Source organism: Hyalella azteca, unplaced genomic scaffold, assembly GCF_000764305.2.
Source record: "Hyalella azteca isolate HAZT.00-mixed unplaced genomic scaffold, Hazt_2.0.2 contig11629, whole genome shotgun sequence".
Taxonomy (NCBI): Eukaryota; Metazoa; Arthropoda; class Malacostraca; order Amphipoda; family Hyalellidae; genus Hyalella; species Hyalella azteca.
Window position 1 is genome coordinate 707,684 of NW_025941620.1, and position 20,054 is coordinate 727,737.

Here is a 20,054-nt window from a genome sequence, read left to right on the forward strand (position 1 = left end):
CTGTTACAGCCGATACAAACGATCTGGATGACTATAATAAAATAACACGTCTTTCGGACAACACTAAGATTACTAATCTCGATATGGACTCCGTTAAAACATGCAATAGATTCCCGTCAACTATTAAGGATCTTCGAGTCATCCTGTAGGATAATTCTCGTCCTTTGAGTTAAGTTACTAGTAGGAAAGTTTTCTCGTCCTTTATGTTAAGTTAGTAGGAAAGTTAAGTAGCGGAAAGTATTCGGTAGGAAAGTTAATATTTCTAACACATAGAAGGCACTTATGGCATGTGGACGTTAGAGATTCAGATTCATTATGGAGGTTAACTTCTAGAGATTCAAAGCAAATTCATTGTAGAGCAAAGAAATACTAAAGAAATATTTCATTTCTCCTGGTCCAGGCTGATAGAATAAATGCAAACATCAATGAAAATAAAGCAGAAACTTTGTCCATCCGCTTTCCGTTGTCAAATTAAAAGTTGAAATACGTCATATAAATCTATTGTAAACTTGAGAACCAATAAAAAAAATCTGATTGAAGCCGTCCTGAGATGTGTTTTGCAGGGAACGCTGCACATGATTGTGTTATTAGCTTTAACATTTCAGGAAAAAACGTGTGCCTAACGCTCAGATTACATCAAAATGTGCAACTTAAACTTCAGCATGAATGCATTTATCAAGAATGAATACATGTACTAACACACCCGGTTAATCATATTCAGTGTTGAAAAATTCTTCAAACTCGCGTTATTTGTGACGCTGAACAAACTGATAGAGAAGGATTTACTTAATCCATGTTGAGAAAACTCTTCAAACTCACATTATTTGAGATTGTGAATACACTGACAAAGACGGATTTACTTAATCCATGTTGAGTAAACTCTTCAAACTCACATTATTTGAGATAGTGAATTAACTGACAAAGACGGATTCACCTAAGCTGTGAGGAGCGTAAGACAGCAACGAAATGCAAATTCCTGACAAAGCTCCTAAGCTAGCAATGCCCTCGAACATCCAGAAGTATAAAGTAGGATAAATTAAGAAAGTAACAGAGTAGTACAAAGTAAGAAAGTAAGTGTGTAAATAGGTGAGTAGAAGTGGACCGATCGACACGACGGCCTAGTGAGGAGTCATGCACAAAAATAATTCCAGGATGACAGGATTCCTGGATCTGGAAATTCCAAAATAATTCCTGGATGACAGGAATGGGTCAATAAGTCAAGTAGAAACGGACAACATTGTCTTGATATTCAAGCACGAAGCATCAATTCTTCATTAGGTAACCAATGCTGTCAATCTGAGTGCAACGACGTCAAAGAGTACGTAAATATAAGATAACAATAATAATTAATAAAATAAATGATAAGAGATCCACAGTAATCTCCACGAGAATAAGTGAGATTTTTAATTCATCGAAGATAGAGCCAGTGCAATGCATGGAATGTTTGCAGCATTTACCAATACTACAACTCTCGAGTCTATATTGAGTTTGTGCTTACGTTAGCAAACACAAAAAGATGGTAGATACAGGCACATGCTTTCTGGACAATTTTGAAACAGTATTGGCTTCTACCAGTGATCAGTTGATATAATTTGCACTAGGATTAGAGGTTCAGCAAAGTCTTAAAAAAATGAAACGATTAGAGAGCAACGACGCGCAACACTTGAGCCAGCATGGCCAATTGTAATGCACGCGAAATGAACCGAAATCTGACAGCTTCGCAAGATGGTTCAGCGATGATAGATTCAAATATCTACGGATTTGAAGATTATGTTTTTCTTTAAGAACTAAATAACAGTGTAAAACTTCACTATTAACGGACTTATTCATAAATTATGAAACTAAAAGCTGATAGATTCGTATTTATAGTAAGTCTGCAGGAGAGTTTCTGTACAGAATATTGCTTCCAGAAGTCTGGATCAGTTCTTACATGTTACTGAGAACGGATTGTTACAATAATATAAATGAGATATAGTAACGACATCACAATTGAAAATCGTCTACATAAAAAAACAAAGCCCAGAATAAGGACACCAATTAAATACAATCAATCATCGATGTATTCAATATTTAATGACGATTATATTCATTTAAGATGGATTTAATCCCCGGATGGAAAAGAGAAGCCCTTCACAGAAAAGACGGCGTCCGTAAAAGCATGTCACTCAAAGCCACAAAGTAATAAAACACTTTCACATTTTTCGTTTAAGCAATCGAAACGAACGTTGTTCAATTAAAGTAGACCTAGTGATATAAAATCAAAGCTTAACGAATGAAAACCAATATTGTCGAATAAAATAATCGCAAAGTCCGCACTGAAATGGTTGCTCTGAATGCCGTTACTACCGATAACTCTAGAGACAAGATAAACAGCGGCCGCTCTAACACATTCAAATGTAACTTGAACAGTTTTAGGTGAAGCGTTCTGCAGATTATATCGTGTCAAAAGAAGTTGATAAAGTTATTAGTTAAAGACGAAATGGCCATAGCATGTAGAATGAAATAGGGTTCGCCTTTTAAATGGAATACCGCCCAACGCAAAGGAACACAACTCGTGCACCACAAACCGGTTACACCTGCCACCACTACAGTCCCATCACAATGACAACCATCATCACCAACACTGGTCTACATTTGACTTCACCATAGTCACCACTACTTGTCTATATTAGATAATCAACGTCACCACAAATAGTTGTCGAACTTTGACATCACCACAGCTGCTAAAGGCACGTAACAAACGGTTTCATGGGACTTCAGATGATAAGATGGCTGATGATAGATGGCTGGGATAATGATGGATGACACCTCTATGGAAATACGATGACGTAGGAGGTGACGACTCACGTGAGGGCGTCTTGGTCTACGCTCATGTGACTAGCGTCAGAGAGAGAGAACAGAGCCGTGGCTTGCAAATACTTGAGCCCGAGTAACCCAGCGGCTGACGACGTCTTATCAGCTGCTGATGAATGACCATCAGACTCTGGGTCAGCAACCTCAGAAACAGCTTCTGCTTCGTCAGTCAACGGACTGTCAGCATCGTCACGAGGCATGAGCCAGCGAGGCTGCGCCTCAACAGAGTCGGGAAGTGAGGCGACGTGTCGGTGACGAGGGAGCACACCATGACGAAGGAAGGCGAGGAGACGACGAGCCTCCCTGACGCCGGCCTCCCACGCTCCGGGGACGGTGCTGTACAGGTGGCGGTGGGTGGCCTCCCCACAGAACTGCAGCACCTGTAGGCGAGCAAGTCTTAGTGCCGGGGTATTAGCACTGATAATTATACTCGCACTCATTACTTAATTATACACACAAGTTATCAACGTGATAGGTGTTTCAATAAAAATATAATTAATATGATGGGTGCGTGTGTAATCGATTGCCACTGCACATGACGAGCAGTGGCAGGACAAGTGTAGTGGCAGGATAAGTGTAGTGGCAGGATAAGTGTAGTGGCAGGATAAGTGTAGTGGCAGGATAAGTGTAGTGGCAGGATAAGTGTAGTGGCAGGATAAGTGAAGTGGCAGGACAAGTGTAGTGGCAGGATAAGTGTAGTGGCAGGTTAAGTGTAGTGGCAGGATAAGTGCACGTGGGCGCCGCGGTCTGACCGGGACGCCCCGCAGGACGACGGGCTGGGCGAGGTCGGCCGCCCACACGTCGCAGTCGTCGGCCTGCATCGTCCTGAAGCTGTACGCGCCCCTGATGGAGGGGTTACTGCTCCACGTGCTCCTGCAACACACAACGTGTGATTAGTCCTCCTGCAACACACGACTTGTTATTATTGCTCCTGCAACACACGACTTGTTATTACTGCTCCTGCAACACACGACTTGTTATTACTGCTCCTGCAACACACGACTTGTTATTACTGCTCCTGCAACACACGACGTGTGATTAGTGCTCCTAGTCACCTAGTCAATAGGATAAGTTGTTGGAGTTATTTTCGATTTCTTGGGTCCCGTTTATCGTCGTGGGTCCTTGTTGTTAAAAGAGATGCTAGATGAATTGAGGATGTGGAATTTCTCTAGGCTTAACAGCGCGGTCGATCACTGGCCTAGTTATCGAATTAAGTGAAGTTAGTTTAAGGTCGTCGTCATCTGTGAAACCGCTTAGTGTAAGAGGTGGAAGAAGAGGACGAATGTGGATGGCTGTGAGGTCAAAGAGAGTGAGTAATCTTGAGGATTATCGCGGCTGTGAAGGGAAACTGTCAGAGTCGCGGGCTATCTGGGACGAGCTCAGGACCCGGGCCTCTCTTAGGTCAAGAGGGAGAGGGCATGAGGAAGCAGGAGGTGGGTCGCTAGGATAGAAAATATGAATGCAAAAAAGAGCATGTCACAAGATAGTTGTGGGTCAGATGTACGTTGAAAGAATATGATTACATCCGATCTTTGGCCTTGGGTGCACCAGACAGGCTTGGGGACGCACTTGGTGCCCCAGACGGGCTTGGGGACGCACCTGGTGCCCCAGACGGGCTTGGGGACGCACCTGGTGCCCCAGACGGGCTTGGGGACGCACCTGGTGCCCCAGACGGGCTTGGGGACGCCCCTGGTGCCCCAGACGGGCTTGGGGACGCACCTGGCGCCCCAGGGGGCAGTACCTGCACGGGGTCCCGAGGGGGCAGTACCTGCACAGGGTCCCGAGGGGGGCAGTACCTGCACGGGGTCCCGAGGGGGCAGTACCTGCACGGGGTCCCGAGGGGGCAGTACCTGCACAGGGTCCCGAGGGGGGCAGTACCTGCACGGGGTCCCGAGGGGGGACGGAGAGGTCGTTGAGGAAGTTGAAGCCCGCGCAGTCTGCGGGCCACCACGGCTGCTCGAACTGCACGAAAACTTTGGCCACCGCGTCGAAGCCGAGACTCTGTGGGCACAAAATGATAGTTAGGAAGTTAAATAGGAAATAATAGTAATAGGAAAATAAAGAAATGCGGAACGCTCCGTGAAAACATGATCATTGTGAAGAGAGCTGAAAGAAACACTCTGAAATGACAACAAGTTAAACGTCAATTGGCAGGAAATGTCTGCGAGAAAATGCACCCTTACCCCCTTAGAAAATACACTCGGCAAATAGGATCTTAAAGTGAGTGGGCAAACAACTAAGAAAATCTTAAAGCGGGGAATGAACAGCAAAAGCACAAATATCTTCAAGGTATGAACAAGAGGCAGACTTGCATAGAGCGCCAAGCTACGATATTTTACAGCTGATTTGGCATTTGATTTAAAAAATATTATTACTCTTTATATTTCAGATTAAATTTATGACATTGGAAGATTAATCAGCTAGTTTAAATAATAAAATAAAACTAGTCCGCATTACATACGACCTCTGGCAACAAGACGAGTCTGAAGCTTCAAATCCAAGAACAATCATAGCTAAATGATAGCCAAGAGCGGGCAAACCTCTAACTCGTAATGATAGATATTTTAGTCATCAATCATTATCTTAGTAATGGGAAGTACTCATCGCACCATACGTAATAATTATTATAAGGCTTTGCGAAAATAGCTTACAATAGTGACATGAAGGCGGCATCGTAGTTATAGTGCAGCCGGAAGTATAACACACTATTTTGCACTTGTAATTCAGTCTGCTTATATCGCAAGTTCACAAGGAATTTAAAAGCAAAGAAAACACCAACCAAATTCACCATATCGATATTGAAAACGTGTCGGAGTCCGTACGTTTCGTACATCTGATGATGGAGCTGGACTCCGAAACGTTTACACTATTATGTTCTTCATTATCATGATAATGAAAGTTTACACTTGTCATTGTAGTTTTCTTTAAACAGCATTACTAATTCGTGTAGAGACTCGCCTCAATAGCAAGCATCTTCCTGGGAGGCAGCTGAGGCGAGAAGAAATCATGATAATTAAAAGTTTACATTTGTCATAGTTTTCTTTAAACAGCATTACTAATTCGTGTAGAGACTAGCCTCAATAGCAAGCATTTTCCTGGGTGGCAGCTGAGGCGAGAAGAAATGCTGCGCCGTGGCCTTCAGCACGCCCAGAGATGCTGAGTAGATGACATGGTCTGCGACCACCACCTGGTCTGCCAGGGCTATCCTGCACGGTGGGGGTCTGCTCTGCGCTGCAGTGCTCAGCGCTGAGGCGTCTTCGGAAGTTTCAGGTTGGCCAACGGCTGTAATAACGTATTTAGTTGATAAACTTCTAGATAAGTTTCTTTTCAAGTAAAAAATGTTATTTAGTAAGTTTACGGCATCACAGTAATTGGTAATGAGAGATAAAAAAGTTTAATTGCCTCTTAAAGTGGAAAATCTAATGGGGGAAAAAACCAATTAGCAAATATGTAGAAAGACGCCAGGAACAAACATTTCGTTTAGTAAGGTATCAAAAACTTGAGTTCATTGACCCTTCCAACGAGTACAAAATTTAAAATTAATAAGATTACGGTACTACGGTATTTCTCAAAATTAAAATTATAAATGAGAATTAATTAATTTATACACTAAACCATTACTGTTACGCTGAGCCGATAGATATTCGAAACAAAATCAGAGTACTAACATTCAGAATAAGGAAATGAAGTAAGGATATAAAGTACTAAAGAAATACAGCAAGGAAATAAAGCAAGAAAATGAAGCAGGGAAATGAAGCAATGAAATAAAGCAAGGAAATAAAGCATGGAAATGAAGCAGGGAAATGAAGCAGGGAAATTAAGCACGGAAATGAATCAGGAAAATGAAAAAGATAATGAAGCAAAGAAAAAAAAGCAAGGAAATGAATCAAGGAAATAAAGCAAGGAAATAAAGCAAGGAAATAAAGCAAGGAAATAAAGCAAGGAAATAAAGCAAGGAAATAAAGCAAGGAAATAAAGCAAGGAAATGAAGCAAGGAAATGAAGCAAGGAAATGAAGCAAGGAAATGAAGCAAGGAAATAAAGCAAGGAAATTAAGCAAGGAAATGAAGCAAGGAAATTAAGCAAGGAAATTAAGCAAGGAAATGAAGCAAGGAAATAAAGCAAGGAAATGAAGCAAGGAAATTAGGCAAGGAAATGAAGCAAGGAAATAAAGCAAGAAATGAAGTAGGGAAATAAAGCAAGGAAATAAAGCAGATAAATAAAGCAAGGAAATAAAGCAAGACAGAGAGCAAGTAGAGACTGACGTGTATGAGCAGAGAGGGACGACAGACGTGTTGCCAGCTGGTCGACGAGGGCAGCCTCCCCCCACGCCACCTTCAGCGCGGGACTGTTCAGTAGGATACGCTCCCTGCCAACACGGTCCTGTAACACGGGCAACACGGTCCTGCAACACGGGCAACTAGCAACACGGTCCTGCAACACTAGCAACTAACTCACTCGCCACTAATTGCCCGCAACATTTCTGTGAACGTAGCTCAATGGTAATTAAATATAAAAAAATTAGTATACGAAGCTCTTCCCAAGTTTCCAACATATTACACAGCGGTCACTTCGGTAACGATTATTACGATGGTTACCTACTGCTAGGGTTTGAGCAGCAAATGGATGTACCAGAAAACGAGTATAACTTCATTACTTTGTATTGTAATTCAAGCAATTGCCTTGTTGATGAAAACTTGTCACTGAAGTTTTGAATGGAAAGTAATGTATATTCCAGTCACTGAGATGAATTTTGGACACTATTTCAAGCGTTCATAAGCAGTAATTCAATCTTTTTTGATAGGAACTTAAGAATACAAGATAAACCATACAGTAAGACTCTTAACGATGATTAAACGCAGCTGCACTCACCACTAGATGATCCATGATGGTCTGGTAACCCTGCACTCACCACCAGATGATCCATGATGGTCTGGTAACCCTGCACTCACCACCAGATGATCCATGATGGTCTGGTAACCCTGCACTCACCACTAGATGCTCCATGATGGTCTGGTAACCATGACTTGCCCAGTTACCTCCTGGGTTACCAGGAAGCTCCCAGTACTCGCTCCTGGTAGCTGCTGATACCTGATGGAGACGAAGGCATTAATCATATTAATATTAATTGCATTAATCATTTAAATGAACCCTCTTGCCTGGTTGAGTGAAGGATGCTTCTTATTCACGGCATGAAAGAAACATGAATTTGTTGTGCCTCATAAGCAAAGCCAGCCTCATAAGCAAAGCCAGCCTCATAAGCAAAGCCAGCCTCATAAGCAAAGCCAGCCTCATAAGCAAAGCCAGCCTCATAAGCAAAGCCAGCTTCATAAGCAAAGCCAGCCTCATAAGCAAAGCCAGTCTCATTAGCAGGGCCAGTCTCATTAGCAGAGCCAGTCTCATTAGCAGACCCAGTCTCATTAGCAGAGCCAGTCTCATTAGCAGGGCCAGTCTCATTAGCAGAGCCAGTCTCATTAGCAGAGCCAATCTCATTGGCAGAGCCAGGCTCATTAGCAGAGCCAGGCTCATTAGCAGAGCCAGGCTCATTAGCAGACCCAGTCTCATTAGCAGAGCCAGTCTCATTATCAGAGCCAGTCTCATTAGCAGACCCAGTCTCATTAGCAGAGCCAGTCTCATTAGCAGAGCCAGTCTCATTAGCAGAGCCAGTCTCATTAGCAGAGCCAGGCTCATTAGCAGAGCCAGTCGCATTAGCAGAGTCAGGCTCATTAGCAGAACCAAGCACATTAGCAGAGCCAGTCTCATTAGCAGAGCCAGGCTCATTAGCAGAGCCAGGCTCATTAGCAGAGCCAGGCTCATTAGTAAAGTGACGCTCGTTAGTTCATCATATAAGACCATAGAATGTTACCCGAATTTAGTGACATTGCAAGCAACAAAAGGTTCACTAAAATTAGAATGAACCTCTTGATTGCACCAACATGAAGCTACACATTTGATGATCTCTTCATCATACTGATAATAGAATTGCTTCACATTTTATTGCTGGATTTATATATTGGAATTAGAAATTTGTAAAATATACTCGAGTGAAGACAAATTTATTCGTAATTGATAAATTTTCTGCTTATTATTCATTGACGACTCAAGCAGGTGCTGCCCTGATGTTATACTATACTGCACTACACTATAGTACACCATTACTGGAGCAGTGTCTCATCTGATGCTAGCCAGAAGACCAGTCTATGATACACTGCAGGATTTCGTACCAACTATACTACGTATAATTCACTCTACTGTAACGAACTATAAGTGGTAGAGTGGCCCAGTGGTTACAGTTCAGAGTAGCAAGATTGGCGCAGAGAGGCGCGGGTTCGAGCCCAGCTCTGTGCGCCAGTTTCTGGTCAGAATCGGCGAGGAGGCCGGGCGGTTAAGCACAGCAGAATTGTAGCAGTGAGTTGCGAGTACGAGACCGCAAAATGCTGTGAATGTTCTACGATGTTAAGAATCGGCGACAGGCCTACGGCCTAATAAACGCTGAAACCGCTATTATTATATTATTATTCTGCGATGTTAAGAATCAGCGACAGGCCTACGGCCTAGGGCCTACTAAACGCTGAAACCGCGATTATTATTATTATAACACTATACTACACTGCACCATGACTGTGACCCACTTGATGCCAGCTGGCTGACCCATCTATGTTGCACTGCAGGCGACCATACCAGTCGAGCATCTGCCACCCAACGGAGCCCCACTTGTTCACAGCGCTGAACCTGGAAGCACGGTGACACTATCAGTCAAAGTTATTCAGAGAAGATAATTAATTTACATGCTTTCTAAACTCTCAGTGACTAGCAGCCGCTACATTTTCAGTAGCGGCAGCGGCGCTACATTTAGAGCATGTAGCGGTAACGATAGCGCCCGCTACATTTAGAGCATGTAGCGGTAGCGGCCGCTACATTTCAAAGTAGTGCTGCCCAGCTCTGATAATACCTGATTAAACACGTAGAGCTAAGCCAAGGAAATTTCAACCTTTTTCAACCTATGGTCTCAGAAGGGATCTCGACATGATGTGAAGTTAATTCAAAAGGACAATCAGAAGAAAATTTATTTGCACAAGTGGAAAACTTTCAAACTGTCATGAGGAGTTGCACATGCCTTCATCTCTTTAAGCTAATTAAAAACGAATGGTAAGAAATAAATAAGTTTAATCTTAGTGTTGCAACACCTCAAAAAGTTATTGAGCAATGTTAAAACAATCCCAATGCAAATGCTATAAAAACTGAGAGTTTAAGAATAAAGGCTAAAACCAAAAAAGTTGCATAAAACATTTTACTGAATAGAAGTCCTAGATAAACAAAACAGAACGTTTCGGGCTATGCCCATCATCAGCTAGTAAAATACAACTGGAATTACATGGAAATCAATTTTAGTAAATAAATTTAGAAAATTATAAGGAAAGAAAGGAAAAAACACAACTATTGACCTAGAATTGAAAGAGGAAAAGAGCTGGACTGGTTATTCAATTTAGGTTTAAGTTTATGGATGTAAAGAGACTCTAAAATTCGTAAATCGGTTTGGCTGCTAGCGTTACAAAGAATTTTAAATTGATTGATGGACACGGGAGGAGCAAGTGAGCACTGTTCTGTATGAAGTCTGACTGACTTCTTTTCAGTAAAATGTTTTATGCAACTTTTTTAGTTTTAGCTTATATTCTTAAACTTAGAAGAACTCCTGGGAGTTTAACAATGCACACACCAAAGCGCAACTTTACTTGTGCGCACTTGGTCCGACAATAAGGCAGGTTTGCTCCAATATTTATTTATATTTACTCAGATATCAATGAATATTTATACATAAATGCTCTGATACTAATAAACATTTACTCTAATACTTATCTATATTTCCTATATTATTGGTGCATACATACTTGCTCTAGCATTATTGCATATTTATGGGGCGCATCCATGGGTCAAAAATTCAACTCTTAAATGAGCCCTGGAGCCAGCGCCCAGCCTCATCATGCAATAACTTTTATCAGCCATCAACCATCAGCCGCTGAATACGCTAGAACTCCGTAATCTAGAACAGTAACACACTGCTTAAAGATAACAACATAATAGGTTTTCAGCCAATACTTAAGCATGCTCGCTCATAAGCAGGCAATTTTGCATCCGATGGCACTTACTCGGGCATAACCTATTCACGCTGACCGCCTTTCAAACTTCCTGCAGCCAATGAGGCTAGGTTATGTCTGCTCAGGTTTGTTTCAAGTGAAAACTTGTAACAAGGCTGAGCAGACCTCAGGCCGGAAGAGGTTATGCGAGAAGAGGTTAGGCCAGACGAAGTTAGGCCAGAAGAAGTTAGGCCAGACGAAGTTAGGCCAGACGAAGTTAGGCCAGAAGAGATTAGGCCAGACGAAGTTAGGCCAGAAGAAGTTAGGCCAGAAGAGGTTAGGCCAGAAGAGGTTAGGCCAGAAGAGGTTAGGCCAGACGAAGTTAGGCCAGAAGATGTTAGGCCAGAAGATGTTAGGCCAGACGAAGTTAGGCAAGAAGATGTTAGGCCAGAAGTGGTTTGGCCAGCTGCAGTATGGCCATGACTACCTTTAGCATGCTCAAGTGGTGGGCTGTGGACACGCGGAACTATAGTTCTAAGCAGTTGACTTCATAGGCAGCTATGCCCTCTGGCGTTCTTACCCACAAAAGTGAGTAAGAACCAAATGTGACATTGAGCAGAGCTGGCCTCCGGCATGCGCCCCTCTATTTACTTCAATACTAATGCATGCTTTATCCAACATTAATGTATATTCACAGCACTATTAACGCATTAGCTCACTGTTCTTCAAAGTATTCCCCAAGTGATCCTTCACAGTCCGACAGATCTTCATTCTCGAGCTCGTCGATGGCGTCTTCGATGCTGGCAGCCAAGTCCGTGGGTAACACCGCACCGTGGGGGTCCACGCACATGTACTTGTCTTTACCTGCAATGCACATGTACTTGTCTTTACCTGCAACGCACATGTACTTGTCTTTACCTGCAACGCACATGTACTTGTCTTTACCTGCAATGCACATGTACTTGTAATAAATTGACACAAAACGGCAAGTCTCAGTTAGATGTTAATCAAAGCAAATATTTTCAATAATAAATCTGGTGGCCTTCACTAAATCTTGATAAAATCTCAGAGGCAAATTTTAAAGAGAGGTTAATAACTTGCAGTCAACAGACTATAGGCAAATTAAGGCTCTTCATAAAGGAAGAGAAAAATGATTCCCTCAAACAAGAATTTTAATATTATTAATATTTCTACTCAAGCAAGAGGCAAGATCTTGACAACATAAGGCAATGTCTTTTATATCTGCAATATTCCAAAACGATTTATCTAACTCCCATATTTATTCAAATAAACTATTTAAGCTTGAAAATCCTAACCTCTCAGATATGGCTCATAAAATATGAATGGAATATAATTTTAAACAATAAGAAATAATTTATAACTTTGCAAATAATAACTGATCACAAATTATTTTTGACTTGATCACATTTTCACGAGTCTACAATGCTCCTTGTGGATGAACATAACCATGGTACTATGTTTTGAATAGCATCACAATAAAATAATTTAAAAATATAAAATACTACTCAATCCAAAATTAAATTTTTTGTGTGGCTTAGAAAAATACTATAACATGAGTCATCATTCTAACTTAGCAAAACTTCCTGTTATGGCAGACCTAAAATATCTGGACTGCAATGTGGACTCAGTTATATTTGTCTCGCTATCTACCATTGAAAAAAATTCATATACAATCTGTTAAATATAAACTCATCTGATACCATTTTGTTGAAATAGTATTGAAATCAGGAATATACCTACATATTAGCGATGATTTTCTCACAGAAATCTTGTCCCGTCTCAAAATAGGTATGAAATTCCCCTAAAGCACAAGTATTTTCTATGTTTTTATATCTAATTGGCACAAAGCTTTTATTATTATTATGGCTTGTCTTTGATGAATGAAAAATGAGAAAAAGATGCTTACCACCTACAAACAAATTATTTATTTATTCCACTTCATATGCCACCAGTATAATTAAAACAGTATCAAGGATTAAGGAAAATGCATACAAAGACTTTCAGAAAAAGAGAAAGGTGCAGAGTCCAAAATTTAAAAGCAAGAAAAAAAAATTATTTGATTCCAGAAACTTCATCATATCTTCTAAGAAATGTTATTGAGAACAGCACCATTGTCAGTTCAAAAAGTGTATAGAAAACATGTACAATCAGGTAGTAAAAATTGAAACAGATAGAGTGAATTTATTTGGTATTTTATTTGTTTTTGAATTATTAGTGAACTTGCAACTTAAGCAGACTAATGATATTTAGACTCACTGAGCATGACGGGCTCAGATTCCTGTAGGAGCCGTTGCGGGCAGTTTTTCTTGGCCCACTCGTACACGCAGTTGCCTTTCTCTCCATGTAACCAGTTAGCTCCCATCTCCAAGTGTGAGTCTCCTGAAACATATACAATTGTTTAAATTTAACCTAGATGCTTAATATTGAAATATTACTTCATATATGACTACCGTAGTAAACTGGTTTTATGGTGTTCAAATATGGCCAAATGAAATGAAATATGACGGTGACAATTTGTAAAAATAAAGATATTAAATACTACTAGTTTGGCATTGCATGAACCATAATAAAAAAGATCCATGGACAAAGTAAAAAACATATTTTGGATTAGAAATATTTGAAAATTGACAAAAGACTAGAATGTAAATGATCAGCTTGAAACAAGAGATCTCCAAATTCAAGTTAACATTTCAAAGTGCAACTGCACAAATGCATGAAAGTAGAGATTCTATGGATTATTAGTTACCTATTAGCTACTCAAGAGTCTTGGCAAGTTATAAAAATTTAGTGGCATCAGTCGTGTTGCAGTCATGTGACAAGTTAGTTAGTTAGTTTAGTGGCCAAATGTTTACTAGCGCTTCAGCTATTTAGCTATCTCGCACCGAAAGTCAAGATGAACATCACCATAAAAGGTGGAAGGTCTCAATTATTCATCACCCACAAGGGGCGGAAGGTCTTGTGACAAGTCCAAGGTTTCAAAATTACGGTAATGTAAGGCGTGAGGTTCCTGAACTTAGTGACTATAATAGCAATAATTCTTGAACTTAGTGACTATAATAGCAATAATTCTTGAACTTAGTGACTATAATAGCAATAATTCCTGAACTTAGTGACTATAGTAGCAATAATTCTTGAACTTAGTGACTATAATAGCAATAATTCTTGAACTTAGTGACTACGGTACAATAGCAATAATTCCTGAACTTAGTGACTATAATAGCAATAATTCCTAAACTTGGTGATTCAAGTTTTGTAGAAACTTTTTTGGGTCTTTCATCTTATCTATATTCTATACCTTGATACTTTTGCATATAAACAGATTGTTTTCTCTCAAAGTCTGCTATCAGTGCACGACACTTGACTAAAATATGCCACAAGCAAATGGAATGAGACTCCTAGCTCTGTTATTGGGCTTGGCCATAGGCAGCAAATTCGAAACCTTGATGTTGATTAGCCGAGATTAAAGTGTATCCATCAATCAGATCACAGCAGTACTCCAACAAATATACTTTTGATCAGAAATCCAAAACAAAATCCATTAGAAGAACATTCCAAGAAAAACTTCTGAGGTTGATGGTTAAACTTTGCTTGAGTTCATTGAATAGTATGGTAATTCCATTATTTCAAACACCAATACAAATTAGGATTAAATCATCAAGTTAGGAGTTGCTAAATTAACATAGGTACACTTTGTTGTCCACACTCACCATGTTTTATAGTGTGAACTCTGCCACCATAACGCCCTGCTGCCTCCAGTACAATGACATCTTTCATGCCCGCAGCTACAAGCTCTCCAGCTGCAGCAGCACCACTGATACCACAGCCAATGACACAGACTTTAACCTGAAATTTAATAAGAATGAATAAAGTATAACTAGCTACATCCTTCAAAATCACTCAAACATACGTAAGTGGCCTAAGAGAAATGGTACATTCTTGCCTGTGATTCTTGGAAATTGCTAGGCAAATAATTTGAATTCATAATTTCCAGAAAACTCTGAATGATATTTCAGATTGAAACTTGTTTGGAGCTGTACATTTTCACTAAAAAATTAAAGTCTTCCACATGGCAAGGATTTTAATTTAGTCTGAAGGTAACCTGAAAAATTGTGCAGAAGCCATGGGTGGACAGTGGATAAGACAAAAATGTCTGTGCTTGTGGATGCCACTCAACTTAAGTCAATTTCACCCATCTACAACTACATTCAAAAAATATATTATACATCAAAACATACAGGGTGCATTATGAAAGTAATGAGCATTTTCTGGAAAATAACATTTATTGATCATAATTTGTACAAATGTTCAGTATTCTTCAAAATACATTCCTCCTGCATCAATACACTTGCGGAGATGTGTTTGCCATGCCTGAAAGGCACCCTGAAACTCCTCGACCGGAATGCCTTCAGGAACATTGTAACATGGTGTTGTATGTGGAAAAGGTGAGTTTACAGTTGGTCCTTGGCTCCTTGCGGTACTACAAACTCACAATGGACTATTTCTTGGATGTCAAAGAAGACAATGATCATCATTTTGATTGCAAAACTTTGCAGTTTGCACAGTCGATCCACATTCTCTTCAGTTGGGGTTGGCATCCAGAACGGGGTTTGTTGGCAACCTCCTCCCGGCCCACCTTGAACGCCTTGTGCTACTTCCCAGATTGTGATCTTGAAATGCAGTCATCCACAAAGGCTTCTTGCAGCATCTGGAATGTTTTGGTTGCATTTCTTCCAAGCCTCAAGCAAAACTTTATGGCATATTGTTGTTCCAGCTAATGCTCCATCATGCTATGTTACAAAAGTCTAAAACACACTTCACACAGAGGCTCGTTTCCCTGCTCATACTGTTCAAACTCAACTGACAACTGGACTGGATGCACTGAAAGGGCATATCCCCCACCACAATCCCCAGCCAGTTTGACTGTGCTGTGGCCATGCCATCTATTGTTGCATCACAATAACATCATGCTCATTACTTTCATAATAACTCTGTATAAGTGTATATAAATACTTACCCTAATTTCCTTCATTTGTTTCAGAGAAGCTGCCATTTTTACTACTAAAAATGCTAGAAATTTCTAAAATAATTAAGTAATATAAAACTTGGTAAAATAATTCTTTTGCAGCGTTGCTACTTGCTAGGCTTGGACAGTTGAAAGCAAAATCTGAAGGTAAATATACTATAAAAAAGTTCACCTGAAAAAGGAAAAGGTAATTCCATTAATTACTAGAAAATGCTATTCATTCATTGTGAATAAGTTTAAACTACCTATATTCATTTCCTTCATGGCTTCATTCATTATTTCATTTGCTTCAGTCTTTCAGTTTCAGATAGTACTACTAGTACTAGCACTAGGTACTGCAGCCTTGCAGGAGTGCAGGTAGTACGCTGTATGCCACATACAGTACCATTAACCATATTACTGTATTACAGTATTAGCCACTATTAGGCTATTAGCCAGTATTAGGCGGCTTAGGCCATTAGCCTTCTGAGCCCTTAGGCTAGTCTAGGACTATTACCATTTACCAAAGTACATTCTGTACACACTACACAGTACATAGAGTATTAGTACTCACTAAACACGGAAAACACCAAACTTTATAATATCGGGAAAGGGAATAACCTGCATCTTTTCTAACAAAACTAGCCTAGGCTAATACCACTCATAGTCATACACTACAGCTAGTATGGAATATATCTACTTGGCGAGCCGCGACTGAATTTTTCGAGCCGTGGTTTTATGGATTTGCCAGCCGTGATTCCATTTCTACGAAGGAGAGGTAGCAGTGTGGCGCAGGGCGTTCTTTATCGAAAGTGGGGAAGGGGCTAGGCTGCATGGAATAGAAATATTTTGGGGTTTAGCGTGTGGGTTACGACCATTGTTTTGGCGGCTTGCAGGTCATTGGCTCGCTGGTTTACATCCATGAAGGAATTTAGTCCCTGTGGCTTTCAGTAAGTAATCATGTTGGCTAATTTGCTCTGCAGCATGCTTGCGCACGGGGTGAAGTATGAAAATTTTGCTGGTATTGGGCAATGCTGGGTTATTTCAGTCGTCCCATCTTCAACAAACGTTTTGTTTATTTGTTTACATTACGATGTTTATGTTTTTTCTGCAAGATATTTTTGGCGGAAACGGTAAAGCAATGCGGATTGCGGAAGTTGACAAATGACAATTTTATGAAATGACATGTTTGCGAAGTGCAAACTGCGATTTTTTAATCAAACAAAAATTTATGACATTCGAGCCGCGAGATTTCATACCTACTGGAATTATATGATATTAGAGCCGCGATATTTCAGACAAAAAAAGGACTTTTCCAGACTAGCACTACAGGCATACGAAGAACCCTAGGAAAGAAGAAGTTAAGAAACTAGACAGTAGGCCTAGAAATGAAGTTTGCAACAAATCATAAAAATAAACACGTGCATCAACTAAATAATTATGATAGGCAATTGGTGAAGGGTAGTTATTTATTTCCTTTGTTTTTCGGTTTTGAGAGTAGAGACGATTTATAAAGCCGAGCGATCTCACGTGGCAACTTGACTTAACTGACCAATCGAATGAACCAAGTACCAAACGAGTACCGAGACTGAAATTAGAAGATTGTTCCCTACCAATAAAATGACAATCGGTGTGTGAAGTAAGTTTTCAGCGCACCCATTAAAATAAGCCATTATTCCGGCAGCGGCAATTAAGGAGTCCGAAATCCACATTTTAAACATGTTTTTGACACGAAGAAACACATCCATAACAGGCATCAAATTCTTATAAATGTTAAATAAAGAGTTAGTCATAATTTAAATGCCCTGCTAACTAATGATGTCAATTTTGAAGCAGATAATCTATTATAATATTTTATGTGAAAAGTTGACTGGCCAGTTTTTCTTGTTGTTCACACCGGCAGTCCGGCACAAAGGCACTTGCCACTAATCCGTACGAACAGGAAACTATCAAGCTCAAAAATTTTCATGTTTAAAACGTCCAAAATCATATTTTTCAAATAAATATTTTAACTTCAGTAGGTGTTTGATTATTATCCTAATCCAATTAACTGTTGAGTAACATTTTCTACTAGTCAGTTGTTCCCATAATATAATAATATATAATATAATATGATAAAAATATAATATAATACAATATAATATAATATAATTTAATATAACATAATATAATATAATATAATTAATATGGAGCAGTAGAATGCAAAAGTGCGATATGAACTCGTGCGAATCCGTTTAGAATTGTTGGAATAACGAGCTGTTGAGTTGAGCAAACGTTGCGTTTTTGAGTCGCGATTTTGTGGCCGAGTTCGGAACAGTGTCGATTCGGTCCATTTTTGGCAAGTTGGTGATTCTTATACTTTTTTATTTGATCGTACCGGAACCTAAAAGCTACTGAATTTGCACCAGATCTAAAAGGTTCCCTGCACAGCTAGTCCAAATGTATATTGCTACACGACTTTATCTGGGCTTTATCGAGTCTTTTCGTGAACGCCATCGTACTCAACGCTTCGACACCGCTCGGACCTTTTTGGGCGTACGATTTTTTAAACAAATTTTCAGAGTAAAGCTTCATAAAACGTATTCCGCTCATAACTTTGTCACATTGAAACGGATCTCGACTTAATTAAAAACGAATGTTATTATTCAAAATAACATATAACTTAGAGAGATAAATGCGCTACATCAAATCTACTTCACTAACACGTAACGTACAGTAGCACTTGCATTACATCAAATCGACTTCACTAACATGTAACGTTAGTGAAGCACTTACATTTAATCAAATCGAAGGCACTAATATGTAACGTAGATCGAGTATATAGCACTTGCATTCCATCAAATTAAATATTTCATCGACTCGCCAAACGAAACTCCGAGTGTGCGAAGGCAGATTTTCATAATTTTTTACGTCCGGCTTGAATTCGAGACATAAATCGTAAAAGTTTTAGTCTTATTTTAATTTGTTATACATGTACATTCAATAAAAACCTAATTGCAAAAGAGCCGCCGCGCAATTTATAATCCCGGAATGCCTTTCCTCTTCATTATTACTGGTGCCTCTAATTCCATAAATAACAATAGAGCTTTTGTTCGCTAATTAGACATTGTCCGTTCAAACTCATATGTTAGATGGAAGATAAAAAAACTTATTTGATTCTCGTTACAGAATATATAAAATGAGGAGTTTGTGCCATCCAATTTGAATTATAACACAAAAAAACGATATATCATAAAATCATTATAATTACAAAAATCGCATTTCAGTCTTTGGCCTTATCCTTTTATCCCCCGCAGTTGTGCTTGCGGACAGTCCTAATATATTTATGGCAATTTTGTTGAAAGACAAACACTAACTTTGACGAATATAAATAAGATTAGATTTACATTATACGCATATAATCACTATAAGTGGATTCAACACAAGTACACTTCACTGACAGCATCGACAAAGCCAGAAATTATGTCAATCCGAAAAAGCTCCAGATTTTCTGCAAATTTTCCTTTTTAAATGTTGGTATTTTAACAATAAATTCACTCATAGTTAAGCAAAGCTGACAATTTAATCAAATAATTAGGTTATTAAAATTTTAATCTCTTCCTCAACGGTATGATCGTGAACGAGTATATATTCCTGATAGATGTTTTCTTTAGATGGACTATATAAAGCTATATATATATATAGCTTTCACTCATATGAACCACATGCGAAGTTTCCAATATGCGGCGAGTAAGAAGCTTCATGTAAAAGTCCCTGTGAATCCGTCCGCTTTAGTCGGGGCTGGCCGCGGACGAGATGACTCCCAGTCCGGCTTTGACTGCTCCTCCCTCTGGACTAAACCCAGTCAAATCCTTTGCGCCTAAAAGTTCCCTTAAAAATGCAAATGCTAAGCCTATTGCTAAAATTTTGACCGCTTCTCAGGCTTGCTTTGTGCGTCGAAGCGGCGGGCGTTTTTTGTTATTGTAATCTCGCCAGAAGCCTCCAGGGAGCCGGACGCGCACAGTGCAACTGACGGCGGCAAGTCTTGAGCATCAATTATTTATTTATTTATTTATAATTTTATCTCAAAGAAACATGTAAACTGAAGTAAAGGATGAATATTTT

At 39.7% G+C, this 20,054-nt stretch overlaps 1 protein-coding gene across 1 annotated transcript in view; it reads right to left on the minus strand.

Annotated features, from left to right (window-relative positions):
* Positions 1-16,145, minus strand: part of LOC108676465 — a 34,024-nt gene extending 17,879 nt beyond the window's left edge. Inside the window, exons 1-12 of the mRNA XM_018164536.2 lie at positions 15,963-16,145; positions 14,656-14,791; positions 13,205-13,327; positions 11,647-11,791; positions 9,485-9,584; positions 7,845-7,943; positions 7,118-7,235; positions 5,930-6,135; positions 4,732-4,854; positions 4,513-4,676; positions 3,606-3,726; positions 2,848-3,233 (exon numbers count right to left, since the gene is read on the minus strand). Of these exons, the coding sequence (XP_018020025.2) occupies positions 2,848-3,233; positions 3,606-3,726; positions 4,513-4,676; positions 4,732-4,854; positions 5,930-6,135; positions 7,118-7,235; positions 7,845-7,943; positions 9,485-9,584; positions 11,647-11,791; positions 13,205-13,327; positions 14,656-14,791; positions 15,963-15,998 (1,757 nt within the window). The 5' untranslated portion in view covers positions 15,999-16,145. The remainder of the gene's footprint in view (positions 1-2,847; positions 3,234-3,605; positions 3,727-4,512; positions 4,677-4,731; positions 4,855-5,929; positions 6,136-7,117; positions 7,236-7,844; positions 7,944-9,484; positions 9,585-11,646; positions 11,792-13,204; positions 13,328-14,655; positions 14,792-15,962) is intronic.
* Between the last annotated feature and the right edge of the window lie 3,909 nt (positions 16,146-20,054).